The sequence below is a fragment of the Eretmochelys imbricata genome, chromosome 7, assembly GCF_965152235.1.
Source record: "Eretmochelys imbricata isolate rEreImb1 chromosome 7, rEreImb1.hap1, whole genome shotgun sequence".
NCBI classification, from domain to species: domain Eukaryota; kingdom Metazoa; phylum Chordata; order Testudines; family Cheloniidae; genus Eretmochelys; species Eretmochelys imbricata.
In genome coordinates this window covers 120,909,633-120,935,589 of record NC_135578.1, presented here as the reverse complement: position 1 = coordinate 120,935,589, position 25,957 = coordinate 120,909,633, and the positions used below count along the sequence as shown (strand labels likewise).

The window sequence follows — 25,957 nt, the reverse complement described above, 5'->3', positions numbered from 1 at the left end:
AATTGAAATTACCAGCTGCAGAACTAAATGCTGGGGGCGGGCATTCTCTATTGCTCAGCTCCGAGGCAAACCCCCTATGAACTGTAGGCTGGAGTATACGAGGCGCACCAGAGGGGAAATTGCACAGCCATTGGTCCTTCCTGCAAACCTGATTGTCATGCCAGCATATTTGAAGGTGGCATCTGGTGCTCATTTTCCCTTCTCCCTACTCCGCTCAACAGCCCACCCCATACCTTGTCTGCAGCACCTGCTTCTCCAAATGGGTTTTTGTTTCTGCTCAGCTACGTGGAGTATGGACAAGTAGGGTGGGAAGAGATGCTCTGAACTGGACTCTCTGGAGTGACCATAATGGTTCCAGTCTTACTGGGGTACCCCTTGGAAAGAGAGCCCTAGGTGGCCATCTCTAAGGCCACACCTGATCTCTGTTCCTGTAGCCCATCCTCACACTTTACTATAGTAGGTGACAATCTCGCTCTTGGGCAGACTGATGTGATTGCGGTGCTGATTTTCCTCTACCCAGCTGTTCCCGTTCTGTAACACCTCCTGATGGAGGCACAGAGGCGGCTTGCATTTGTGCCAGCTCTTCAGGAGCTTGTTCATAGTCCCCTGGTCTGTGATGCCCAGTAGCTTCTCTTTCTCTTCCCCCACTTCTGAGGGAGCCACCTCAGGGGAGTGGGTGTGCCCCAGGCCCATGTCCTTGTTCATGGCCTCAAAGAACTGCTGGATGCAGACCTTGGCGAAGGTCTTGGCGTGCTCCGTGCAAGTCTCGTCGAACAGCTTGCGCTCAATGTCTATGTAGTGGGACCAATACTTGCTCTTCAGGAAGGCAGCTTGAGTGAAGCAGGGCCGGAGAGCCCTGACAAGGAAAGCCACCATGGTCACCAGCAGCACGAAGGACCAGCCCAGAGCCTGCAAGGGTAAGGGGTGGGAAACCAAACTAGTCACAACAAGAAAGACCAAGGGTAGGGCTGGGCTCAACCAAAACCATGGCCTTGATCCCAAGTCCTTGACCTTGCAGGGTTGTTCAGATGCCACCAGTTCAGGCCCCTCTCTAATGAAGACTCTGGTATGTTTTAAACATATTGCAAAGTCCATAACTAACAAAAATTGCTTTATTTGCCCACAGGGAAAACAAGACCAAGAGTGGGACAGTGTTTAAGGTAAGTGAGGGGCTGATATGGCCAGCATGGTCTTAATTATGGGGGGAAATGTTAGTTGAAAGGTTCACCACATCCTGAGCTCTGCAAACCCTCTCTAGATAATGGCTCTACCCTTTCTCCCAGTTGTCTTCAATAACTAAATCTGTAATGTTCCGGAACTGGAAGTATCTGGAGAGGAAAAGGGTACCCCTTGGGACTGAGTGTGTGTGTCTGTCTGCTTCTGTTTAGGGTGCCTGTGATAGGAAGGGAAAGGTAACAGGTGAGTTGGAATGAGAGCTGACCCTCCCTGCTGTGCTGCGGATCCCTGTTTCTGCCCTAGAGCCTCTGCCAGAGGTGTCATTGGAAATTTATCGGTGACAGCACAGATGGGAAACTGCTACACTGCTGAGGGGGTCTCACTGGGACTGAGGTTGGCCAGGGAGCTCTCACTTCCTTCTCGTGCCACGAAGGGTTAAATGCTGCAGTTCTTAGGCCTGGGATGGAGAAAAGCTTTGTAGGTAACTTCGGGCCCCTCTCTTGCTCTAACACCGAAGCACTATAGGATACAGCAATGCATTTCTAAGCAAAATTCTCACATATCTCAAGTCCTACTGTTTTTTTTTCCTCTTCTGTTAGAATGCTGGTATTTTCCAGACTCTATAGATCAATAAATGTGTTGGAGGAGGCATGGTCTTGTGATTTCGATGCTAGACCAGGGCTTGGTTGCTCTGTTCCTTGGGCAAGGGTCAATTCATGGCTGTGCCACAGAGTCCCCTTGTGCAAGATACTTAATCTCTCTGTGCCTCAGTTTGCCTCCTGATAATGTGGATGATGTCTGGCTCAGTCAATCCACGCGTGCAATCTGTGGTGATGGAGGACCTGTACCAGAGAAATGGGACTTAAAAGGCCGTAGTCTTTAAAGATTAAGCCCTTCCTACGCTTCCACCAGAGTTTTTTGTATTTAATGTCCTGGGTTTGTGCTGCTATGTTCTAACATGACAGACTCTACTAGGGAGGCACTGGGATCTGGATCTTTGACATGACACACTACAGGTTCAAAGGGAGCATGCATGTTATTTCCCATGCTATATAAATTGCAGACCTAAGAGTGCCAGACTGCAGGTCATGTGACTATCTCTCCCATGGCTACTGATTCTGCCCCCAAGGAAAAGCAAGCTGGAGTTGCTCAGGGCATTATATTGGTCTCTAAATGGCTACAAAACCAGTCTGAATGCAAGGATAGATTGACACCATGCCCACCTTCTAGTGGAGTCCTTTAAGTAGCAGGAAATACCCTTTAATGTAATGTAATACCACTTAGCATTGATACTGACACTATAGACAGGAACCGAACCATAGCAGAGCAGGTAGATACACTATATTACAGCAGTATGGAAGCATGTGTACCACTGCCTCCTACTGGTGAAATCAGAAAGACACGTGTGTGTCATAGGCTCTATACTGCTAGCAGCTAATGGAGATTCTCCTTCTGCACTAGTAGTAGGAGTTTGTTCTTTTGGTAGCAGGAGTTCTACCCCCAGCATGTGGCATAGCAATAGTAATAACTGCTAAGTTGGAGGTTGCCATGAATTTATTACAGCATTACCTGTAAATGGATCACCTGCCAGGTACTGGTCTCCTATCAGAGGAATAATAAAGGCTCTAAGGCAGTGTTTCTCAAACTTGGGTCCATGGCCCTACTTCAGGGTGTCCACGAGTCATGCCCAGGATTGCCGGCCCCGTTGATCAATTCCTCCCACTCCTTCCCAGTGCCTCCTGCATGCCACAGAACAGCTGTTCAGCAGCATGCAGGAAGTGCTGGGAGGGAGGGGGAAGAGCGGGGACAGGGTGCTCTCAGGGGAGGGGACAGGAAGAGGAGGGGCAAGGGTGAGGCCTTGGGGGTAGGGGTGGAGTGGGGGTGGGGCCTGGAGCTGAGCAGCAGGCTTGGGTGTCCGTGAACATTTTTAGATCAAAATGGGGGTCCTCGGGTTGCTAAAGATTGAGAATCACTGCTCTAAAGAGTTAAGACACTGCCAATAAAATGAAGTGGAACAACCAGAACTTAAACCCCAGTAACAAGGCAAATCATCTTGCTTAGACTGCAGGGTGGATTTTACATTTCCCGATGAAAAGCTCAAGGGTATTTGCATCCTTTCTAAACCATGAGGAACAAATACGCTGAGACCAGCAGCAGGAAAGTGCTTTGTTAATGTGGCTGGCTTAGCGCTCGGCCACTTGGCATTTGGGGATGTTTACATTGCAAATGAGGAGACCATTTGTGCAGTTGTCCCTGTACCTGGGTTTAGATTAGAGTCTTTTCCACACATACATGCACATGCCTTTGCTTCTCCAGCTGCATTTTGTTGCTTCTGCGTTGCATGACAATTATCATTGATTGTACCAGCCCAAATGGTGCATCTAGGCAGTGCCCTGTCTCTGATAATTGCCATGTATGTTCTTAATAGACCTGCTCATACGGTGCCATTTAATGACGTGCCCTGAAGCATGAGGATCAATAGTCCTTATAATTCGTTATCCAACCTGTGTAACTGCAGATGCTGCCCTTATTCAGACAACTGTCTCTTTTTGCTAAGCTGTTAGCCTCAGTAATATCCAGGCTCAATGAGCAGAAGCAGATAGGCTCTCTACAGTCTAATTCATAGATTCCAGTGATGGCAATAGAGAGGTATGGCCTCTGGCCTGTATTAGGACCTGGCTTTCTTGTGCACTGCCAACCTGCTGGACACCAGCTCTCAGGGCCAGGAAGGGCAAACTGGGCTTGTCTAACTCAGTCTTCCCAAGGTAGGCTTGTGCATCTGTTCTATATTCAGGTACTGTCTCTTTTGCCATGATGCACCAGCTGGTGGAGAGTGTTTTCCAATCAGTCTGGAAACCGGGTTTTGTTCTTGTCTCTGCCACTGATTCTGCTTTGTAGGCTTGGCCAAGTCACTTCCCCTCTTTGTGCCTCAGTTTCTGTATTTAAAATGGGGATAATTATACTTACCTTCCATGGGGTGGAGTGGGACTAAGACTCTGATGGGCAAAGTGCTCTGAGATCCTCAGGTGGAAGATGCAATTGTTGTGCTAGGAATGATCAGTCACTTCATATCAAGGTTCCAGTTATAAAGAATTGAAACAATTGATAGCTGTTTATATGCAGATTAGCAACATAAAGTAGTATAGATTGTTATAAATTGTCAGATAAGTCATGCTAATAAGCAACCTGTGACTTTAGCAATCTACTGATTAGTCATTTATTAAAACCGCTGTTAATCATGTGTTAACCCTTTATAAATGGAATCTCTATATAAAGCGTGACCAAATTATCATGATTCCAGCAGCCTAGTGGCTATCTCAAATGCTTCCACATGGGGGGACCTGAGATCAGAAGCCAGCACTTGGGTCCTCACTCCCCAGGCCAGCTTGTGTGGACAAAATGTCTCCACCAGAAATTGCTACCCTTCAAAAAAAAATGTTCCTTTCCCTGGTTCACAGTTCACTAAGCAACTCTTGTGCACCTTGAAGGCCAATGTCCTGCATTTCTGCTCTCTGACAACCATGCCATGTGGTCCCAGACTCCTCTGATAAAAGAATATCTTGCAGCGGTAGGGTCCTTTGGTAAGAATTGGCAGTTGGCCAAATTCAGGTGTAGGCAGGTATAACTCTCATTGACTTTAGGGGGAATTGCCCCAAGTATGCCATGGGCTGAATTTAGCCCTGGATTTGTATGGATCACTTGCCTGCCATGGAAATGCAGCCATTTCTGGAGTGGAACATGGCTGTCCGTTTAATGGTGCACAGGAATGCTTCCCAAGAATTTAGGACAGGCAGTGACTGTGAAAGCTGAATCCAACTGGAATGTCTGGGGGGGCTTTAGGAAGGCACAATCTAACTACCCACATTGGAATTAGGCTAGGAGGGGACACTGAGGCTGACAATCCTAGTCTTCCAAAACACCTGACCTGGGATAGTTAATGGTTATGAAGAGCCAAGGCCTCAGATTTACATGCCATCCAACAGACAGCACCCCCTGGAACCATGCTCAGACACACACTATGGACCCCAAGGAAAGAGCACCCCCTGCTGAGGTACCAACACTATTTCCTGCAGCAACCATGGGTTTCTTCTTGGAAGTCTCCCATCCAGATAGGACGAAGCCCATATAGCATAAGCCCCCCGGCTCTTACCTGTGAGATGCAGCGCAGGTATCTCACCACCACCTCCCTGGCCACAAGCTCCTGCCCGTTGTAGATCTCTTTGCAGGGGATGCGGGCCAGTATCCTCCTCATCTCCTTCTCTGACAGGCCCGTGTAGCTCCCGTTCCCCAGCTTCTCCACTGGCACCGAGGTGCTGAACGCGCACATGAAGCACTTCCCGTCCAGCAGTGTCACGGAGATCCAGACAGCGGGTGCGATCATGGCCCGCTGGGCCATGGAGCAGAACATGTAGCGCAGGACAGCCGGGTCCTTCTGCCGCATGCCCGTGGGCCTCTTCCACTCCTCTGCCAGCACAGACACGTTGTTGTTCATCACAAAGCCCAGGAGGAACAAGACCAGGGGGGGCACGAACAGGATGCCCAGGCCATATGCCAGGTTGTAACTCGGCAGGCAGGGGCAGTTGAAATCGAAGGCTGAGTACATCTGGGCGCTGGCCAGGGCCATGATCCCACAGATGCCATTCATGAAAGATTCCTGATTGGCCTGGAGGAACTGGAAGATCATTCGGAACTTGTCCATCTTCACGGACAGCCTTTACCTCCCTCCTTTCCTGAACCAAGGCCAAGGTCTTGTTCCTCTTTGCTTTATTCTTTCTCCTTGGGAGTCTTTACTCCCTTCCTCCAAGACCCCTGGCACATCTGCAATAATCTCTTACTTGCTTCATCTTGAATTATTCAATTACCTGGAAGAATGCCCCTCTTCCCCCTCCCCAATATTTAAAGCAAACAAACTCACCCCTTTCTTTAACTTATTAAAGAAATATTGTTTGCAAAAGTCCCTCGTTTATTTCCCCCTCTTCTAAGACTGTATTGTGCATGAATCTCAGCTAGTTCGTGGCTTGGTAAATCAGTTTTCTCTGTTCTTCTCGGTGTCCTCATTTCTCCAGTTCTTTGGTCATTGAGCCCTTTTATTTGTTGGGGGAGCTGTTGCTATATTTATATAGTCCAGACAGCAATCTAGGTTCTCGGCAGGAAAGGGAGTTGGCTGGACTCTGTGAACTTGTTTGCAAATGCTACAGGGTAGCTGATGCTCCTCCCACAGATAATTGGTAAGCAGGTGAAAATTCATGATCCTCTTCCGTAGAATTGTCTCCCACAAGGACGAGAGGGCACTAATGCAAAAATCAGGATGCCTGGAACATCTCTCTCTCTGCCAGAGGAATTGTATTGAGGCTAGCAAAACAATTGGCGTGGTTCATAGATTTATCAGCTTCCCTTCCCCCTTTCACTTCTTTGGGAACTAGAAATGATGTCGCACTCTATTGTGTTCTGGGTGGGGTTGGAAGGTTAAGGCAATTCTGGAGTGAGGCGGGGTAAAGTTGCCCATGCTCTAGAGTATGATACACTGATATAGTATAGATCTGTTGTCCTATCCTCCCCTCCGCTCCACAGAAGAGCACACTCGCTTTCAGCCAGACTTACAATGGGCACTTGTAATATTTTGGACTCTTACAGGGCTGTGCACCTAAGGATCGCTAAGCACTTTACAAACTTTAATCCACAAAGGCCACCACAGCTGTGGGTGGATGAGAGTTTGTACAGTAAGTAGCATTATCCCTGGCTTTTAGGGATGGCGGCTCTGAGTTACAGACTAAAGTGAGATGTTGGTTAAAACCCAGTGGTCAGAGTCAGGAATGCTGGGTTCTGTTCCTGGAGGTACCCTACAGCTCCAGGTTTGCAGTGTGACCTTCCATAAGACACTTCATCTCTCTGTACCTCCATTTACCCATGTACAAAATGGGGATCATCCTTACCAGCCTCACACGGGTAACACGACTACCACTCTGAAACTGGTATTTTGGAGACTCATTTTTATCATGAGGCTTGTCATTTTCATTCACGGTTTATTAAGCACTTTTGAGATGCTGGAGGGGAAGATGCAAAGTACTATTATGATAGAGGTTAAATGGTTTTCTTGAAATGAGTCACCAACAAAGCCCAGGAGTCCTGTCTGTCCTGTGCTCTAGCCGCAATCCACCCAGGGCCCATTCCTCCATCCCTTCAGTGGAGTAACACCTGGCATGAACTTGTCTCACTGGCTCCCAAAAGCCTTGGGGAGAAGAAATCTGTTAATAAAATGTTGTAAATTTTATGAGTGAGGTAGAAACCAGGGTCTCTCTGAGGGGGTATGCTGCATGGGTGTAGTTAAGCAGGGAAGTTGCGTTGCTCAGGCCAAAGTTTCTGGAGCCGAGATTGGATTATTGCACACAGCCCTGCCCCCAGATCTCAAGGACCTCACTATTAACATGGGACCTGTTCAATTTCATATGTTGTCTTCTTTTCTGTTTTTAAAGACCCTCTTTATAAAGCAGGGTCCCTAAGAACAAAAGAACAGCCATACTGAGTCAGACCAAAGGTCCATCTAGCCCAGTATCTTGTCTTCCAACAGTGGCCAATGACAGGTGCCCCAGAGGGAATGAACAGAACAGATAATCATCAAGTGATCCATCCCCTGTCACCCATTCCCAGCTTCTGACAAACCGAGGCTAGGGACACCATCCCTGCCCATCCTGGCTAATAGCCATTGATGGACCTATCCCTGCTTCTGACATACTGGTCAGCACCCCCAGAGAGGGCTAAAACTTGAACCTCTTCCTGCATTAGACAGGTTCAGCTCTGGAGTTGGATTCAGAATGCACGGCTCAGAACCAGGGTGTGGGATTCAAACCCCTTTGAGCTCTTTTTGGATGGTCAGACTGGAACTCGCAGCTTGGATCTATCTCTACTCAGAAATAGGTTCACCCCACAGGAGAGGATGCATGAAGATGCCCCCTTCCCAGCATTAGACACTGGCAGGCACCAGTCTCTGTGCGTCCTACTGCTCAGCCTCTGCCAGTCTCAGCTATGGGGGTTTTGTCTAGGGAGGGGCAAATTGCTTGGAAATAGAGACTCCATCCCTCACTCCAACCTCATTTGGGAGACGGCCCAGAGCCCCCCCTGCTGTGTCCTGGGAGGAAGAGTCTTTCAGAAGATTCTGTCTAACAGACTCCAAGGTTTGGTCCATCTGGACCCTATTTATGCTTTCCCCATCCCCAGGGAGGAAAGCGGGAGGGAGCTGAGATGGGAGAGAAGCATGCTGTCATACTAGTTCTTGTAGTTGTGGAGGGATGGGAGCTGAGGTGACCTAGTCTAATGCCGTATTAAAGGACAGGAGGTTACTGATCTAAAAACATTTTACCAGCTGATCTCTTTTGACAATGAGTGATCAATCATGTGACATTTAGGCTGTCACTTTGGCACCAGCTCAGGTATGGGGAAAGCTCAATCTTCTGAACTGTCCCTGTCTGACTGAATAGCTAGTAAACCAGGGGCGGGCAAAATGTTTGGCCTGAGGGCCGCATCGGGTTTCGGAAATTGTATGGAGGGCCGGTTAGGGGAGAGGGTTGTGGCCCGGCCCCCACCTCCTATCCACCCCTGGGACTCCTGCCCCATCTAACCCCTCCTCTCATTCCTGACTGCCCCCCCCCCCAGGACCCTTGCCCCATCCACACACCCCCGCTCCCTGTCCCCTGACCACTCCCGGACCCCTGCCCCTAACTGCCCCCTGCCGCCCCATCCAACCCCTCCTCGCATTCCTGACTGCCCCCCCAGGACCCCTGCCCCATCCAACCACCCCTTGTCTCTGTCCCCTGACTGCCCCTGGAACCCCTGCTCCTGACTGCCCCCTGCCACCCCATCCAAGCCTCCCTCTCCTTCCTGACTGTCCCCCCCGGGACCCCTGCCCCCATTCAACCCCCTGTTCCCACCCCGACCCCCATCCACACCCCTGCCCTCTGACCACCCAACCCGAACTCCTCTGCCCTCTATCCAAACCCCCTGCTCCATGCCCCCTCACCGCACTTCCTGGAGCACCGGGGGCTGAAGCCGGGCCACGCCACCACGGCCATCATGCAGCACAGAGCACCGGGTCAGGCCGGGCTCTGCAGCTGCGCTGCCCCAGGAGCTCGCCCTGCCGCCCAGAGCATGGTGCCGGCGGCAAGGTGAGGCTGCGGGGGAGGGGGAACAGTGGGGGAGGGGCTGGGGGCTAGCCCCCTGGGACAGGAGCTCAGGGGCCGGGCAGGAGGGTCCCGTGGGCCGGATGTGGCCCACGGGCCATAGTTTGCCCACCTCTGTAGTAAATGGATCTGTCTTGACCAATCTGCAAGCAACTCACCTCCCCATCCCTCTCGTTCTTTCTCCCTTTCTTATTCTGTCCATTCTGAAAGGGTGCATTCAGCTTGAATGGGAGCTGGACCCAGTTCAATGTATTATAAATGTCTAGGCAGAGTGGATAAGCTCAAGACCTGATACTGGAGATGAAGGAAACAAAGGCTAAAGAATTCAACCTGGGAGAACTGGTTTCAGTTTCTGTCGCAGATTCCCTGTGTGACCTTGGTCAAGTTACTTAAGCTATCCTCTGCCTCAGTTTCCCATCTATAAAAAGGGCATGATATTCCCCCGCTTCTCAGGGGTATTCTGGTGATTAAAAACCACCCCTGGATGCAATGCTATTTGGGGAGGATTGCTGAATAAGTACTGAGCCAGGCAGAAATATGTAATGGCATCCATTCAGGGATTCATCCAGCAGCTTGTGCTGTCCTGAGGTCCCCTAACTCCTGCTCAGAAAGTGAATGATTTTCTTTCTCACATAAGCTTTTTCCCCAGTTCCTCCTGCTAACAACCCACTCCCAGTCGATGGTGTTGGCTAGGGAATTTGTGCTCGGGATGTGTTCTTTTCTCACCATTTTATCCAGTCATCCACCCGGGTATCTAAGGACTTCCACCCTTGTGCCTTCACATAGGCCTACGCTTACGGCGGTGTGCAGAGTATGGACATGGCACACCCAGATAGCATGGCTGTGACTAGCAGTGTAGACACTGAGGCACTGCATAGGTGAATAGAATACAGACATGCCAGAATCCCTAGGGTATATACCTATATGGCCGTCTACATGCCCGCACAGTCCCTCCTATATCTACACTGCTGCCTTCCCGCTTCCGGAACCTTTCCCAGCCACAGTGAAAGTCTCCATTTACAGCAGGGAGAGGCTCTGGCAACAGGGAGAGGCTACAGCAGATCCTTGCCTTTGCCAGAGCCTTCCGCTGCCATGTGTAGCAACACACCACACAGTGTGGACGCAGCCTGCCTTTCACTGCGGTGTGCAGCAACACATACCCTACACACCATCACAGTTGTAGACAAGGTTTCCAAGCCTTTTCTGTATTGGCTTTTGAGATGTGCGTGGGACTTCCCCAACCCACCTTAACTTTGCCAGTATACTTGCATCCTCTCCCCTACCCCAATGCACAGATCAGTTTATCAGGTATCAGAGGGGTAGCCGTGTTAGTCTGGATCTGTAAAAGCGGCGAAGAGTCCTGTTTCAGAGTAGCAGCCGTGTTAGTCTGTATTCGCAAAAAGAAAAGGAGGACTTGTGGCACCTTAGAGACTAACCAATTTATTTGAGCATAAGCTTTCGTGAGCTACAGCTCACTTCATTGGATGCATGTCCTGTGGCACCTAAAAGACTAACAGACGTATTGGAGCATAAGCTTTCGTGGGTGAATACCCACTTCGTCGGTCACTCTCAACCTTCAAAGCACTGGGGCTTCCTATGAGAAGAGTGAAACTGGAAGCTGAGGCTCTGTGTGTATTTGACAGACAGCGCCGAATGAATAAGATCCCTCCAAGCTGTTCAGAACTGCAGATAGATTTTAGTGAAGCATGACAGCTGCAGCTGGTCCAGTCCTGTTTATTTCCTGTAGTATGAATCAAAAGAGCTGGGTTTTCTTGTTAAATAGTTGCCCTTCTCTTGGACATTTTATCCAAGGTTCTTAAAGCAATGCACAGACATTAGTTAAGCTTCCTTGCCACATAGGAGATAATTTTGTGGTACTGTCCCCATTTTATAGATGGGAAAACTGAGGCAGTTTAAGAGAGGAAAGTATAGTCCAGTGGTTAGGGCACTAGCTTGAGACTTGTGAGAATCAATTTCCTCTACCCACCTCAGACTTTCTGTGTGATCTTAGGTAAGTCTCTTAATCTCTGTGCCTCATCTGCAGGGGGAGATAATAGCACATCCCTACCTGACAGGGGCATTGTGAGCATGAATACATTAAAGCTTGTGAGGTGCACAGCTACTGTAGTAAGGGGGGGGCCATGTGGGTGCATAAATAAGCACAGAGAGAATAAGCGGTTTGCCCAAGATCTTGCAGCAGGGTTGTGGCTGAGTCAGGAACACAACCCAGGAGTGGCTCTCACCAGTTAGCCTCCAACAGACTGGTGATAACACAATGTCCCTCTTGAGTTGCTGTGCACTGTGGATCTGTTTAATGGACGCTGAGTACAATGCATTTTGGTATTCACCAGGAAGCCTTAATTCTGTCTCTGACTCCTGCTCTGTAGCTCATTGCATGGTCTCATCAAACAGGAATGGAGATTTGGCTGCATGAATATAGGTGAGGCAGCTTGTGATAAAGGAACTTTGCAAAGCAAATTCCAGTGCTGGTTAAGAGCTTCCTCTGCTCACCTGATGCGGGACTTTTCTGGTGACATCAATGGCAGTTCACATCAAAGCCTGAATGAACGACTAGTAAAAACCTCCCAATATTTGCAGAGGGCTGTTTGATCATTCCAGGAAAGCTGTGCCTTACATTAAAAGTGTGTGGGAGACCTGACTACTGAGCACCTGCGGCACTTTGAAGTCAATGACTGCTCAGCAGGATTCGGAATAAAGCCCTCTATGAGCCAGTGTCTTGATCTTTCTTCTCTTGTGGCTTTGTACTATAGCCTAGGGCTTTTGTTCAGAGATCCTCCCAGCTGACCGCTAGCTCAAAATGCTTTGGAGTTGAAGACAAAGTTGGTATCACTCTTCCAGGACCCCAATCTGCTAATGGGTTTCGAGCAACAAATTGCCAGAGCTGGGTGAACCATTCACAGCGAAGAACTTATTCCCCACCTGCAAATTATCCACATCCCAAACACTGGTTTGTTTTTAATCAGTTTGTCTCTTATTTACAGTCACAGGGTAGATGTTTTATTCAGCTGTATTTTCAGTCTATAGGTGGCTCGTGAAACATTTCCCATGACTGTTGCTTTGTGTAGTGTGTGGAGGGAGCAATTCATCCCTGTGCACTGCAGAGGGCCAGCATAAGTCCCGAATGATGCACAACTCGCAGTCCCTAGGCCAGGGCTTCAGGCTTCAGTGGGACTTAGGTATTGCTGAGCCCTCATGTTCACCCTCCTCACAGGGGCGAATTTCACCTATTGTGGTTGGTGGTCCCCTAGCTCACGTGATGTTGTTTCTGCTCTCTGATTGGATGATTCCTAGGCTTTCAAGATGGCTGCAGGAATAAATAGTCCCATGAGCATTTGCAACACTTTCTGTGAACCAAACAATGTGCTTGTTGGAATATCCAAGGGCAACAAATAGGAGGGGACACCAACAATGCAGCAAGTTCACTGTCTTGATTTGACAGGAGGGTGAGAAGGAAGGTAAGGGAGCAGGGAAGCTATTATTGTTGGAGTAAAGGAGGCAAGTTCTGAGGTGGAATGGGAGTCATGCATGGCTTTGAAAGTGAGGATGGGACATTTGAACTTGATCTGGTGCTTGAAGGAGAGCTAGTGGCCATCAGCCATGAAGGAAGATCCCTTTAGCACCTGCTCAGTATCATTATTATTACACAATGTACTACACTATCTGTTTTTAAAGCTATGTCAAGTATACTTCTGGTCTTTAAAGTGACAATACTGAATCTAGAAAGGGTGGACATGAAAACCTTCAAATGGTTCCAATATGAACAGAAGCCCAAGGGTCAAGAACATTGCTTTGTAAGAACGTTGCATTTTTCCAGCTCTTGTCATCTGAGGATCCCAGAGCACTTTGCTCACGTCAATGAATTAAGCAGCAGAACACATGTGGGGGTCAGTGAGACTTTTGCCCCCCTCCCCTTTTTACAGGTGAAGAAGCTGAGTCACATAGAGGGGAGATGACAATCTAGGTCTCCTGACTCCCAGTCCTGTATATAAATAGAGCTGGGCCAAAATTTTTCAGACAATTTATTCACCAAAAAATACAGTTTCAAGTTAACCAAAACTATTTGCAAACTCAGGTTGAATTCAGTGAGTATTTTCAGCCCAAAAATGGATATTTCCACCCTCCCCCAAAAAATGTCTAAATGTTTTGTTTTGACATTTTCAAAATGTAATGTTTTGGGTTTTTTTTAAATTCAGCTCAATTTACCTTTAAAAGGGGTAAAAGACACCTGAAAATGAAACAAAATAACAAACTTTTTTTTCGGGTTGACCCAAAATGATTATTTTTTTACAGGTTGGTCACTGAGCTGAAAAATCAGTGATTGACTCAGCCTACCTATAAACCACCATAAAATCCTTTCCTCCTTTTTGCATTTATATCTTTCTGTCATTCTAGAATAGTTTAAAACATGAGAACATGAAAATCAGCATGCAAAGTAGCCTGGTAAAGTGAGCCAGTCTATTGGTCTGAGCCCACTTAGGGAAATAACCAATTTGACTAGAGAATCATGAACATGACAGGTCAGATGCATAGTCTCTGATTTCTTGTTCTGTGTCTGTATTAAAAGTAACTTAGAAACTTCCCCTCCCCTCACTGCAACATGAGGGAAATTTGGTCTGTTCAATATACCCCCATGTTGAAATGAAAACGTATACATCAGTTATTTACAAAAGGGGCCCAGAGATGTCTCATTAAGATGGGAAATCTATATCCCAAGTGAGGACTGGTTTATTATTAACTGATACTGAGCACAACTGGAAGCCAGGGGAGTGGATTAGTAGAGGCAGCCCTGTTTATAAATATTTGTATTGTTTAAAAAATGTATTCCAAGAATATTTGGCCTTTAAAAGGTTGATGTGAGAGAACAAATAAAGTGTTGAAATGTGTATTTCAAAAGATCAGGGACTGGGGAAACCTATGTTTTTCAATGATGATGGTATTCTGTCTTTCCATAGGACCTTGGTCTGAGGGTCTTGTATTGCTCATCTACAGGGATTACTGAATTACTCCTCCCAACACACCTGTGAGCTACATAATTATTACCCCCATTTTAAAGGTGGGGAAAGCTACAGGGATGAGGGCCTTTATTGCAGTGTCCCAAATGGTAAAGAAGAGGCAGGACTTGGCAGGTGATGAATAGAAAGGGGATTCTTTAATGGGGCTGTTGGACATGGATAAACCCTGTGGTTCTCTCTAGCTTCCAGACTGACTGACTGCAGCTAATGCTGCCTTGTGTTACCGCTCAGGATCTCCCTAAATTCTGGCTTGGACCATTCAGTTATGGAAAGGACTGCTGACTTCACCAAGGCCTCATTATTAATATCCACATTTGTAGGTGTAGTGATGTTCTCCAGCCAGCTCTGCAGTCAGGGGTGGTTGGTTCAGTGAATGGTCAGCAATGCAGGTGGTTTTGTTATTAAAATAAGAAAAAGACCATATTGGGGGTGGGGAGGAGGAGGAGAGAAATGTTGTGATGCCACGTGCTCTGATGTTCCCTGTGGTAAGAAAAGGAGGACTTGTGGCACTTTAGAGACTAACCAATGTGGATAAATTGGAGAGAGTCCAGCGAAGGGCAACAAAAATGATTAGGGGTCCAGAACACATGACTTATGAGGAGGGGCTGAGGGAGCTGGGATTGTTTAGTCTGCAGAAGAGAAGAATGAGGGGGGATTTGATAGCTGTTTTCAACTACCTGAAAGGGGGTTCCAAAGAGGATGGCTCTAGACTGTTCTCAATGGTAGCAGATGACAGAACGAGGAGTAATGGTCTCAAGTTGCAGTGGGGGAGGTTTAGATTGGATTTTAGGAAAAACTTTTTCACTATGAGGGTGGTGAAACACTGGAATGCGTTACCTAGGGAGGTGGTAGAATCTCCTTCCTTAGAGGTTTTTAAGGTCAGGCTTGACAAAGCCCTGGCTGGGATGATTTAACTGGGAATTGGTCCTGCTTCGAGCAGGGGGTTGGACTAGATGACCTTCTGGGGTCCCTTCCATCCCTGATATTCTATGATTCTATGATTCAATTTATTTGAGCATAAACTTTCGTGAGCTACAGCTCACTTCATCGAATGCATACTGTGGAAAATACAGAAGATGTTCTTATACATACGAACCATGAAAAAATGGGTGTTTACCACTACAAAAGGTTTTCTCTTCCCACCCCACTCTCCTGCTGGTAATAGCTTATCTAAAGTGATCACTCTCCTTACAATGTGTATGATAATCAAGGTGGGCCATTTCCAGCACAAATCCAGGTTTTCTTCCCCCCCCCCCCGCCTTTTTTTCACACACACAAACCCATTCTCCTGTTGGTCTGAGGAACGGGTGGGGGGGTAGGAAAAAACAAGGGGAAATAGGTTACCTTGCATAATGACTTAGCCACTCCCAGTCTCTATTCAAGCCTAAATTAATTGTATCCAACTTGCAAATGAATTCCAATTCAACAGTCTCTTGCTGGAGTCTGGATTTGAAATTTTTTTGTTGTAATATCGCAACTTTCATGTCTGTAATCGCATGACTAGAGAGATTGAAGTGTTCTCCGACTGGTTTATGAATGTTATAATTCTTGACATCTGATTTGTGTCCATTTATTCTTTTACGTAGAGACTGTCCAGTTTGACCAATGTACATGGCAGAGGGGCATTGCTGGCACATGATGGCATATATCACATTGGTAGATGCACAGGTGAACGAGGCTCTGATAGTGTGGCTGATGTTATTAGGCCCTATGATGGTGTCCCCTGAATAGATATGTGGGCACAGTTGGCAACGGGCTTTGTTGCAAGGATAGAGTCCTGGGTTAGTGATTCTGTTGTGTGGTATGTGGTTGTTGGTGAGTATTCGCTTCAGGTTGGGGGGCTGTCTGTAGACAAGGGCTGGCCTGTCTCCCAAGATTTGTGAGAGTGTTGCGTCATCCTTCAGGATAGGTTGTAGATCCTTAATAATGCGTTGGAGGGATTTTAGTTGGGGGCTGAAGGTGACGGCTAGTGGCGTTCTGTTATTTTCTTTGTTAGGCCTGTCCTGTAGTAGGTGACTTCTGGGAACTCTTCTGGCTCTACCAATCTGTTTCTTCACTTCCGCAGCTGGGTATTGTAGTTGTAAGAATGCTTGATAGAGATCTTGTAGGTGTTTGTCTCTGTCTGAGGGGTTGGAGCAAATGCGGTTGTATCGCAGAGCTTGGCTGTAGACAATGGATCGTGTGGTGTGGTCAGGGTGAAAGCTGGAGGAATGTAGGTAGGAATAGCGGTCAGGAGGTTTTCGGTATAGGGTGGTGGTTATGTGACCATTGTTTACGTAAAAGAATAAATGGACACAAATCAGATGTCAAGAATTATAACACTCATAAACCAGTCGGAGAACACTTCAATCTCTCTGGTCCTGTGATTACAGACATGAAAGTTGCAATATTACAACAGAAAAACTTCAAAACCAGACTCCAGCAAGAGACTGTTGAATTGGAATTCATTTGCAAATTGGATACAATTAACTTAGGCTTGAATAGAGACTGGGAGTGGCTAAGTCATTATGCAAGGTAACCTATTTCCCCTTGTTTTTTCCTACCCCCCTCCACCCCGTTCCTCAATGCAAATTTGCTGAAGCTGTAAGAGTCTATTCAAAGACGTTCCATAAGGAGCTTCCTTGAGACTAATCACTTAGGATGTGATACCTCAGCCATTTCCAAGGGGAATTCTATCTCTGAAGACTGCAGGGTCCGATGGAGCCATTTCTTGCATCTCTCCTCCCATCCAGGGGCTGGTAAGGTCAGTGGGTTCTTAATCTCTTTCTCTTTTCTTCTTCCTTGCTCTCCTCTGAGAGCAGACAGAAATTGAAGGGAGTGTGCTACAGGAAGACAGGGTCCAAAGTAGGTCTTGTATTTTGTCCTGTTATCTTCAGCTCTTCTGCCATCCCCGGTATGATTATTTGAAGAGTCTGACTGGTCAGATATAGGACATATCTCATTTACCTCTGTCTGACCAGAATGAACTGTACAGTGTAACGTGGCACAGGCTGTATTGTGATCATGTACACTGCAGGCATGAGTTTGCTGTTCTTCCATCCATCTCCCCTCCTGAATGAGTAGGAAACTTAGGAATGCATCCTTCCCTTCCACATAGTATAGTGCTGAGTGATTGTAAGCCCCCAAATAAAACTGTACTTGGAGCCCTTTCTACTCCCTCCCTTCTGCTCTGAAGCAGCAGGTAATTAACATGCACGCCTCCCCAGAAATTCACGAGTTTTGGCAATGATGCTGCTGCACGAACAAGGAAGTAAAGCAAAACAGTTAGGCCAGCTCGGAAGGAGTGGGGCATTGAAAAGGGATTCTAAGATCAGGAAGGCTGGGGCTGTAGGAAAACGGGATTTGTGAAAGAAGAAAAGACCAAAATTAGAGGCAAACATTTTTATTACAAACAACCAGAGAAATTACAGAGATGCTAGAAACACACTGCGCTACAGAAGGGGCAGACGTATTATTGTCAGACCTGATCCTGCCCCCCTTACTCTCTTGAGCAGTCTTTTGTATGCACTGAAGTCAAAGGCTGTTTTGGCTGCATTCAGTGGGATCAGGCCATAGATTTGGCGGTTTGGCAAAACCTTCCTTCCTTAGAAAGATGTGAGTGTTTTAACTGATTGTATTCCTTTGCCATTTATACGCAGACTTGCTGGTACGTGGCTCTAGGCACTTTAACAAGTGTTATGATGTACCATTAGCTGCTCTAGCAAAGGGAGAGTTCTGTCCCATTACCACGCGTGGTATCTTGGCAAAGGGGCAGGTTTAGGAAGGAACCTCCTGGGTGAGATTCCCAGGTGTGCTCCTTCTAGCTCCAAACCCCCAGCAGGGCTGCAGAGATTCCCTTGCAACGGCGCCTTCCTGCCATCAAGGGATGCTGTGGGGCCTGCACTGAAGGTAGGGAGCTGGTTCTCTCTCCGCCCTCTATTCCCTCCTCCCTCCCCCCCGGGGAGCCTGCTGAACTTGGAACCTGTGGGGAAAAGGAGGGAGCTGCTGACTGCTTCTGAGCCTGGGCAGGGGATGGAGGGCAGAATACAAGGGGCTACCATGGGGGAACAGAGTGGGGGAGATGGGGACTCCCAAGGGGGAACAGGCTAGGGCAGGGGTTTTCAAACTGGGGGTCGTGACCCCACAGGGTGTCACAAGGTTATTACGTGGGGGGCAGGTCACGAGCTGTCAGCCTCCACCCCTAAACCCCACTTCTCCTCCAGCATTTGTAACAGAGTTAAATATGAAAAAATGTGTTTTTAATTTATGGGGGCGGGGGTCGCACTCAGGGGTTTGGTGTGTAAAAGGGGTCACCAATGCAAAAGTTTGAAAACCACTGGGCTAGGGGCTCCCAAGGGGGAATAGACTGGGGAGATGGGGTTCCTGTTCAGCCTCTGTCCCTGCTCGGAGCCTCTGGCCTTTGACGGGGAGCTGAAGAACACTAGGCCTGGAAGGAAGTGAGGGATGATGGAGAAGAGGCTGGCCCCCAGAGATGTCTCCACCCTGCCCCCCAATGCATGGGAGGTGGGGTAAAGGACCCAGGGGAGAACAGAAGTGGAGCAAGTAGCAGCTACTGGAGCAGAACTGGGCTCTTGAGAGCAGTGTGTGGGAGGAGAGGTCTAGGGACAGAATATTTTCATGTGCTGGGGGGTGGTCGCTATGGAGCCGTAGTAACTCACCTGTGGAGGGGGGCAGAATTATTTGGCCTGTATGCCCCCTCCCGCAGGGAAAGGAGACAAAGCCCCCGCACCATCAGCCAGTGCTCTGAGTATATTAGTTGTGTTGATGTACATTTTACATTCTAATCTTTAAGTTAGTAACAAGATGTTGGTAGGTTCTGATTTCTCCCTGACTGGCCTGTTTTTCCCCCTTGAGTCCCGGTTGGAGGTCACTCTCCAGTTTCATGCTTTAAGGGATGGAGACAGCGGTGCTGGACACAAACCTTGGTTAAACTGGCATTAAGTTGAAAGTCAATATCAGTAATTTAAGGCTTAAAACAACCTGACAATGCTATTAACATCAGAAATCCAGGGAAATCAGCATTAAGGTTAAATTTTAAGGAATCCCAAATAGTTGAAAGTAGCTATGGAAATACACAACTGAGGCACTTAGATGACCTTAATTCTGTCCCTGTTAGTGGCGCTCCTGTTAGATAGGCCTGAATCAAACCCCCACCTACAATGATCCCCAAAATCTTGTGGTGTTTGAAATCTGGATCCAAATTCGCAGCTAGAGTCCCGTTTGAGTGGTGCCTGCTGGACTCTGCAGCTGGCAAATCACTCCATTCTCAGCAGCATGCTGCGTCTAAATTCTGTGGCAAGGCCATTGGTTACTCTAGCAGCTCTGGATACACTTACGAAATGGAGATGAAGGGTTTTCTTGAGTTTGTTCTCAAAATGAATAAACCCAGGCAGTACGGTTACACCGGTGATGTTGGTCTGACATCACGGCCGATTAGCTTTGTGCTGACCCATCACTGTTAACTTTCAAAAGCTGCTGTTATATTTTGTACTGAAAATGCAGACACGTGGGTTGTGAGCAGGGAAACTGGAGGGTTTAGCAGCTGGCTTTGGGGGCAGTAAGAGCTTTCGGAATGTGAGAGGACGTTAGGGGTTTTTGCATAACCATGTTAATTGGCGGTTAAAAACTGAGCAGTGAAATAACTTTGTGTCAGCCCTGTTAACTTTCCTAATTAGGTGTTAAAAGTTAACACTCTCCAGTGACATATGTGGGAGCAGCTCATACCTCTCAAAGCTGTTGTTTCAGGCTGTCTGCCGACTCCTGTTCCTACACTGGTTAAACTTTTATCTGGAAACTTTTTTCCCCACCACAACCATAAGGCCTTAGAAATTTTTTATTACAATGAAAATGTAAAACAGTGGCCCTGGGTGAGTCAGCAGAGGGGTTCAACCCTGGAACCTCTGGATCTTACTGCCTGAACTGAAAGATTCAGCTCTAATAGCCAGCAGTGTAGCAGGCTCAACCTCTTTATGTGGTCCAGCCACCATGAGATGGGGCAGAGCACCACACTGGGTGTGCATGGGTTATAAAAGCTTGTACTGTAGAGTACAGCTCTACAGCAAGGGATGAGTTCCCCAGCCGATTCCACGAGGAATCATGGACTACACAGGCCATTGCCATAAGGCTACAAAAGTATTTCCGTTTTAACCTTGTCTTCTCTTGCTCATAACATACTGAAACATTTGCCTTTTGGGTTGCAAGGTTCCAAGCTTGGGCCAGTTTACACACTTGTGCATGTCTATCTCAGGGCCGGCCCGCAACATTTTGGCACCTGCGCGGGGAGCTCAAATGACGCCCCCATGTCCTCTCACTTGGGCCAAAACTTTGAAACTCAGGGTCCTAGAGGTGCCCCCCAACAGTCTGGCACCTGAGGTGGCCGCCTCAGTTTGCCTCATGGTAAGGCCAGCCCTGGTCTGTCTAGTCTATCAGTCTCCTCATCCTCCACTGTTGCTACGTGGGACTTACTTCACTTTTAAGGAAGATGCATTTTGATGCCTTACCGGTGTGACAAGGCCCCTTTTAAACCTCGGTTTGTCTGGAGGTTTTGGCGTTTTGCGGTGCATTCCCCCTGTTACTCAAGCTATCCGCCCAGGGCACGGACGGTCTCTCCCTGCCCACAGGCTGCTGCCGCTGGCTTGCCTGGCTCACATCCAGGGGGGGCTTGCTGTAGTGCCATGATTTCAGGAGCTCGTTCATCTGCTCCTGGTCTGTGATTCCCCGCAGGTGATCTTCTTCCCCTTCTCCCCCCTCGGCTTCCTCCCCGGGCGCATTGAAACGCCGCAGTTTGATTTCCTCCTGCATGCTTTCAAAGAAGTGGAGGACGCACTTGTGGGCGAAGTCCTGGGCGTGCTCACAGCAGGTTTCGTCGAAGATCTTTTGCTCGATGTCAATGTAGTCGCTCCAGTACTGCGTCTGCAGGAAGGCAGCCTGGTTGAAGCAGGGTCTGAGCGACCGGGCAAGGAAGGCTACCATGATAAGGATCAACACAACACTCCAGCCAAGGGCCTGGGCAATAAGGAAAGAAGCACTGAGGCAGGATGAGAGGCATCGGGAGTGACGCTGACATTAGTGTAATATACTTGCTGTTTGCCTGTATAACCCTTAGCTCAAACCGAGATTTTAAGCAGGAGTGGGGAAATGGGAAGATGTCTGGGTTCTGGTTCAGATTGTAGCCTGGGGTTGCCAAGCCTCCAGGATTGTCCTGGTGTCTCCAGGAATTAAAGATTAATCTTTAATTAAAGATTATATCATGTGATGAAATCGCCAGGAATATGTCCAGCTAAAATTGGCAACCCAATTCTAGCTACAAAATCCAGGCAACTACACCTCAAAGAGTTTATACTCCATGGGAAAGCTGAGCCCTTCTAGAGCCCTGTGAATGGCCTAATGAACATAGGACATTTTATCCACCCACGCTAATCTATAGTTGAGCACAGCTGGAGTTCCTTATCAGGGGAGGGCTGGAAAGGGGTGGGAGTGGGCATAGGCCAGGTCTGACAGACCTTTGTCAAGGTTAGTCCCTGCAGACCTGGTACTGTGCCTGCCTTTTACAGGGTCGCCAGGTATCTGCTCTGACCACTAGAATCTCCTAAAGCATAGACGATTTTCAGTGTGTGTACAGTCTCAGGTGGGGGGGTGTGTGTGTAATGGGATGGAATGTCAGGGGAAAAAATTAAGGCACCTGCTTATCCCTCTGATGCACATTTACCATGCACACTAGCTTCAGTGAGAGTTTCTTGCACAAATCTGAAGGGGTAGTTGGACGCCAAGAGTTCACAGAAATTAGGAGAAGTCAACTCCGTCATCAGTGAATTGCCTAGAGTTTGCAAGGAGCTATGACACACACTCCTGAAAAGGCTCAAAGTTAAACCAGCTGTAACTTCCTTTGAGATAAATTGATTAACCCTTGGCTTTCCACTAGCCTTACTCCATCAAATCCCCAGCCTGTTGTCTGATCGGTGTATAGAGCAGGGGACTAACATACGGGATTCCTTGGGTCTGTTCTTAGCTCTGCCATAGACTCATTATATGGACCTTGGGCAAGTCACTTCACCTCTCTGGGCCTCTTTCTTCATAAGGGAGTTGTGAGATTTAAAGTTTGTAAAAGAGTTTTAACCTCCTTGATTCTGAAAAGGGCTTTAGAAGAAGAGCATATCACTATTTTTGGTACCAGCATCCTCATTTTTATCATGCACATTTCTAAATCACCAATGCCCCCCAGAATCTAGGTGCCTATTCTTTGTTCTATTACCCGACATGGGGGACTCCTGCAGAAATTATCATAAAGATGATATTTCTGAATGTCAGAGAAATGGAGCTCAGTCTGGCTCCCACTTTAGTCAATGCCAAAACTCTCCCTGACTCCAGAGGAGTAGGAGCAGGCTCGTGGTTGTTAGAGCTGTTCTACAGACCCTTTGAAAGGCTCCCAGAAAAACCTCTGACTTACTTGTGACCAGCATTTCAGGTATCTGGAGACCGCCTTCCGGGCAGGGTTGTTCTTCATGAGCTCGTCATCTTTGCAGGGCACTTTGGAGAGCAAGAGCTGCATCTGGGTAGGGGTGATGTTGGCAAACCCCACAAACTTTTCAGGGTCGATGGAGCCACTGAAAGCACAGACGAAGCATTTCCCATCAAGGAGGGTGACTATGATCCAGACGATGGGAGCAATCATGGCTCGCTGCATGATGGAGGAGCACATGTACCTGTGTGCAGGAGAGGGAAGTGTGAACCGGTGTCAACCTGATGTCCCTGGAGATGAAGCCTTCTACTTATCCACAGAACTGGATTGGCACAGGCAGCAATAGCATTGCCCAGGGAATACCATTTAACTCGGCCTGGCTTTTGCCAGCATTTTTCCAGCTAATGCCTTCTCTGTTCTTGAATCTCTGCAATGATGTTGTCTTGGTGCCTTCCTTGGGAATCTATTCCACTGCCTAAATGCTCTTCGCATACTGACCAAAGTATTAAGACCATTTGTGGGTGCTGCAAGGATCTGTTATTTAAGGTTTCCTCAAGAAACAAACAAGAACTGTGCCTGATTAAGGATTCTCTTGCATAGTCTGTGCATGATTCTCTGCCAACTCCCTTTCCTCCCTTCCTTTCCCTCCTCTCTTCCCTCTTTCTCTCCCCTCCAAATTCAGCCCCACCCCAAAATATCACCCCTGCTCTTTCACCCCTTCCTTGTCTCCATCACATCAACCCCCCCACAAAAAAATTACTTCAATCATTCTTGCTTTCGTTTATAAACACACTCTAAACATTTAAACAACAACAATGAAAAACCATGCACAGTGAATCGAAATGACCACTGAATTGTCTTGTTTCAGAGTAACAGCCGTGTTAGTCTGTATTCGCAAAAAGAAAAGGAGTACTTGTGGCACCTTAGAGACTAACCAATTTATTTGAGCATGAGCTTTCGTGAGCTACAGCATCTGATGAAGTGAGCACGAAAGCTCATGCTCAAATAAATTGGTTAGTCTCTAAGGTGCCACAAGTACTCCTTTTCTTTTTTCTGAATTGTCTTGCTGTAACTTCCCCCAAGAACACCCCCACACCCATTTTCTGTTGTCTTTACTTTCTGTAAAGACTACAGAAAATATTGTCTTTGCTTGTCTGTTGTCTTTGCTTGATCCTGCAAATGCTTACTGCTGTGATTAGTCCCACAGAAGTCGTTGGGAACATTGCTCACAGTGCAAAGTACTATGCCTTGTAGGGAGTATTTGCAGCCTTGAGCCCTTAGGAAGGGGTGGCGAACCTGAGCCTGAGAAGGAGCCAGAATTTACCAGTGAACATGCCAAAGAGCCACCGTAATACGTCAGCAGCCCACCATCCGCTTCATCCTTCCAGCCTCCAGCGTCTCCTGCCCACCACAATCAGCTGTTTTGCAGTGTACAGGAGGCTCTGGTTGGGTGGGGGGAGGAAGCTTGGAAGAAGGGGTGGAGTGGTGGCAGGACCTGGGGCAGAGCAGGGGGTTGAGCAGATGGCACATTGGATGGCATCTAAAAATTGCAAAATTGCCACCTTTAAATCTGTTACTGAGTGTTACATGTGCCAGCAATGCCCCCGTACACTGGCCAAACCAGACAGTCTCTACGCAAAAGAATAAATGGACACAAATCTGACATCAGGAATCAAAACATTCAAAAACCGGTAGGAGAACACTTCAACCTCTCTGGCCACTCAGGAACAGATCTAAAGGTGGCAATTTTGCAACGGAAAAGCTTCAAAAACAGACTCCAGCTGAAACTGCTGAGCTTGAATTAATATGCAAACTAGATCCCATTAACTTGGGTCTGAATAGAGACTGGGAGTGCCTGGGTCATTACACATATTGAATCTATTTCCCCATGTTAAGTATCCTCACACCTTCTTGTCAACTGTCTAAATGGGCCATCTTGATTAGCACTACAAAAGGTTTTCTCCCCTGCTGATAATAGCTCATCTTAATTAATTAGCTTCTTACTCCACCTTTTCATGTTCTCTGTATGTATGTGTGTATATATATATTTTCTTACTATATGTTCCATTCTATGCATCCAATGAAGTGGGCTGTAGCCCACAAAAGCTTATGCTCAAATTTGTTAGCCTCTAAGGTGCCACAAGTACTCCTGTTCTTTTTGCGGATACAGACTAACAGGGCTGCTACTCTGAAACCTGAAAATTTATGTACTGTGTAGCCTAAACATTGCCTTCCTTAGCTTCAGGCCACTCCTGCTTATGGTATAAATACATTAGACTGTGAATCCCTTTGAGCTCTATTGTTGAAAGGCACTGTATAAGAGCTAGATATCAGTATTGTTGTCTTTCTCTGGGATTCAGAAATATTCTCTGCCTTCATTTATATTGTGGTTACCTTGAAGGTATTCATAGGATCGCTGTGCTCCCGGACTCACACAATCTGTTGTAAGTCATCAGTGCCGAGCTCACTAATGAGCAGCTGGCGTTCAAGATGTTTAAGAGGGAACTTCTAAGGAGCTGAATTTAGGACAAAACTAAGTATCAGGGAGATAAAGATGTAACAAACAAAAGGGCTGGAAGAGAGGCAAAGGGAACAGAACAACTCACAATGGTGAATCCCTCACCTGATGATGGCTAGATCCTTCTTTCTGCCCCCAGTAGGTCTTTTCCACTCCTCCAGCATCACCAGAGTCTGTCTGTTGAGAATGAGACCACAGAGAAAGAGGGCCATGGGGGGCAGAAACATGATCCCCAAACCATAAGCCGTGTTGTACTTGGGCAGGCAGGGGCAGTTAAAGTCAAAGGAAGTATATATCTTCACGCTAGCCAGGGCTAGCAACCCACAGATCCCATTCATCACCGACTCAGAATTGGACTGGAAGTATTGGAAGATCATCCGGAACCGATCCATGGTGCTGTATTGGCTGGGGGCTGCTTCCGAAGGAGAAATCCCTGGTTAACTTCAGATTGATGAGGTGCTTGCTGGGGGCAGATGGTCATGTCTCTGCGACCGTTTTCTTGGGTTTTCTGGCTATGTGCGTTCTAATATGTCTTCTTTCAGTTAGGGTTAGAAAGGCAGCTTAGTGCATTTGAATGGGCAAAGAGATAGAAACAGGA

At 47.5% G+C, this 25,957-nt stretch overlaps 2 protein-coding genes across 2 annotated transcripts; both read right to left on the bottom strand.

Moving 5' to 3' along the window:
• Positions 1–441: 441 nt before the first annotated feature.
• CALHM1 (calcium homeostasis modulator 1) lies at positions 442–5,875 on the bottom strand. Its single transcript, XM_077822880.1, has 2 exons — positions 5,327–5,875; positions 442–909 (listed from the first exon to the last, which is right to left on the bottom strand). The coding sequence occupies exons 1-2, from the start codon at positions 5,873–5,875 to the stop codon at positions 442–444; spliced, it is 1,017 nt and encodes a 338-aa protein (XP_077679006.1).
• A 15,027-nt stretch (positions 5,876–20,902) lies between these two features.
• On the bottom strand, positions 20,903–25,751 carry CALHM3 (calcium homeostasis modulator 3). Its single transcript, XM_077822879.1, has 3 exons — positions 25,465–25,751; positions 22,830–23,085; positions 20,903–21,388 (listed from the first exon to the last, which is right to left on the bottom strand). Exons 1-3 carry the CDS (start codon positions 25,749–25,751, stop codon positions 20,903–20,905), a joined length of 1,029 nt encoding a protein of 342 aa, XP_077679005.1.
• Between the last annotated feature and the right edge of the window lie 206 nt (positions 25,752–25,957).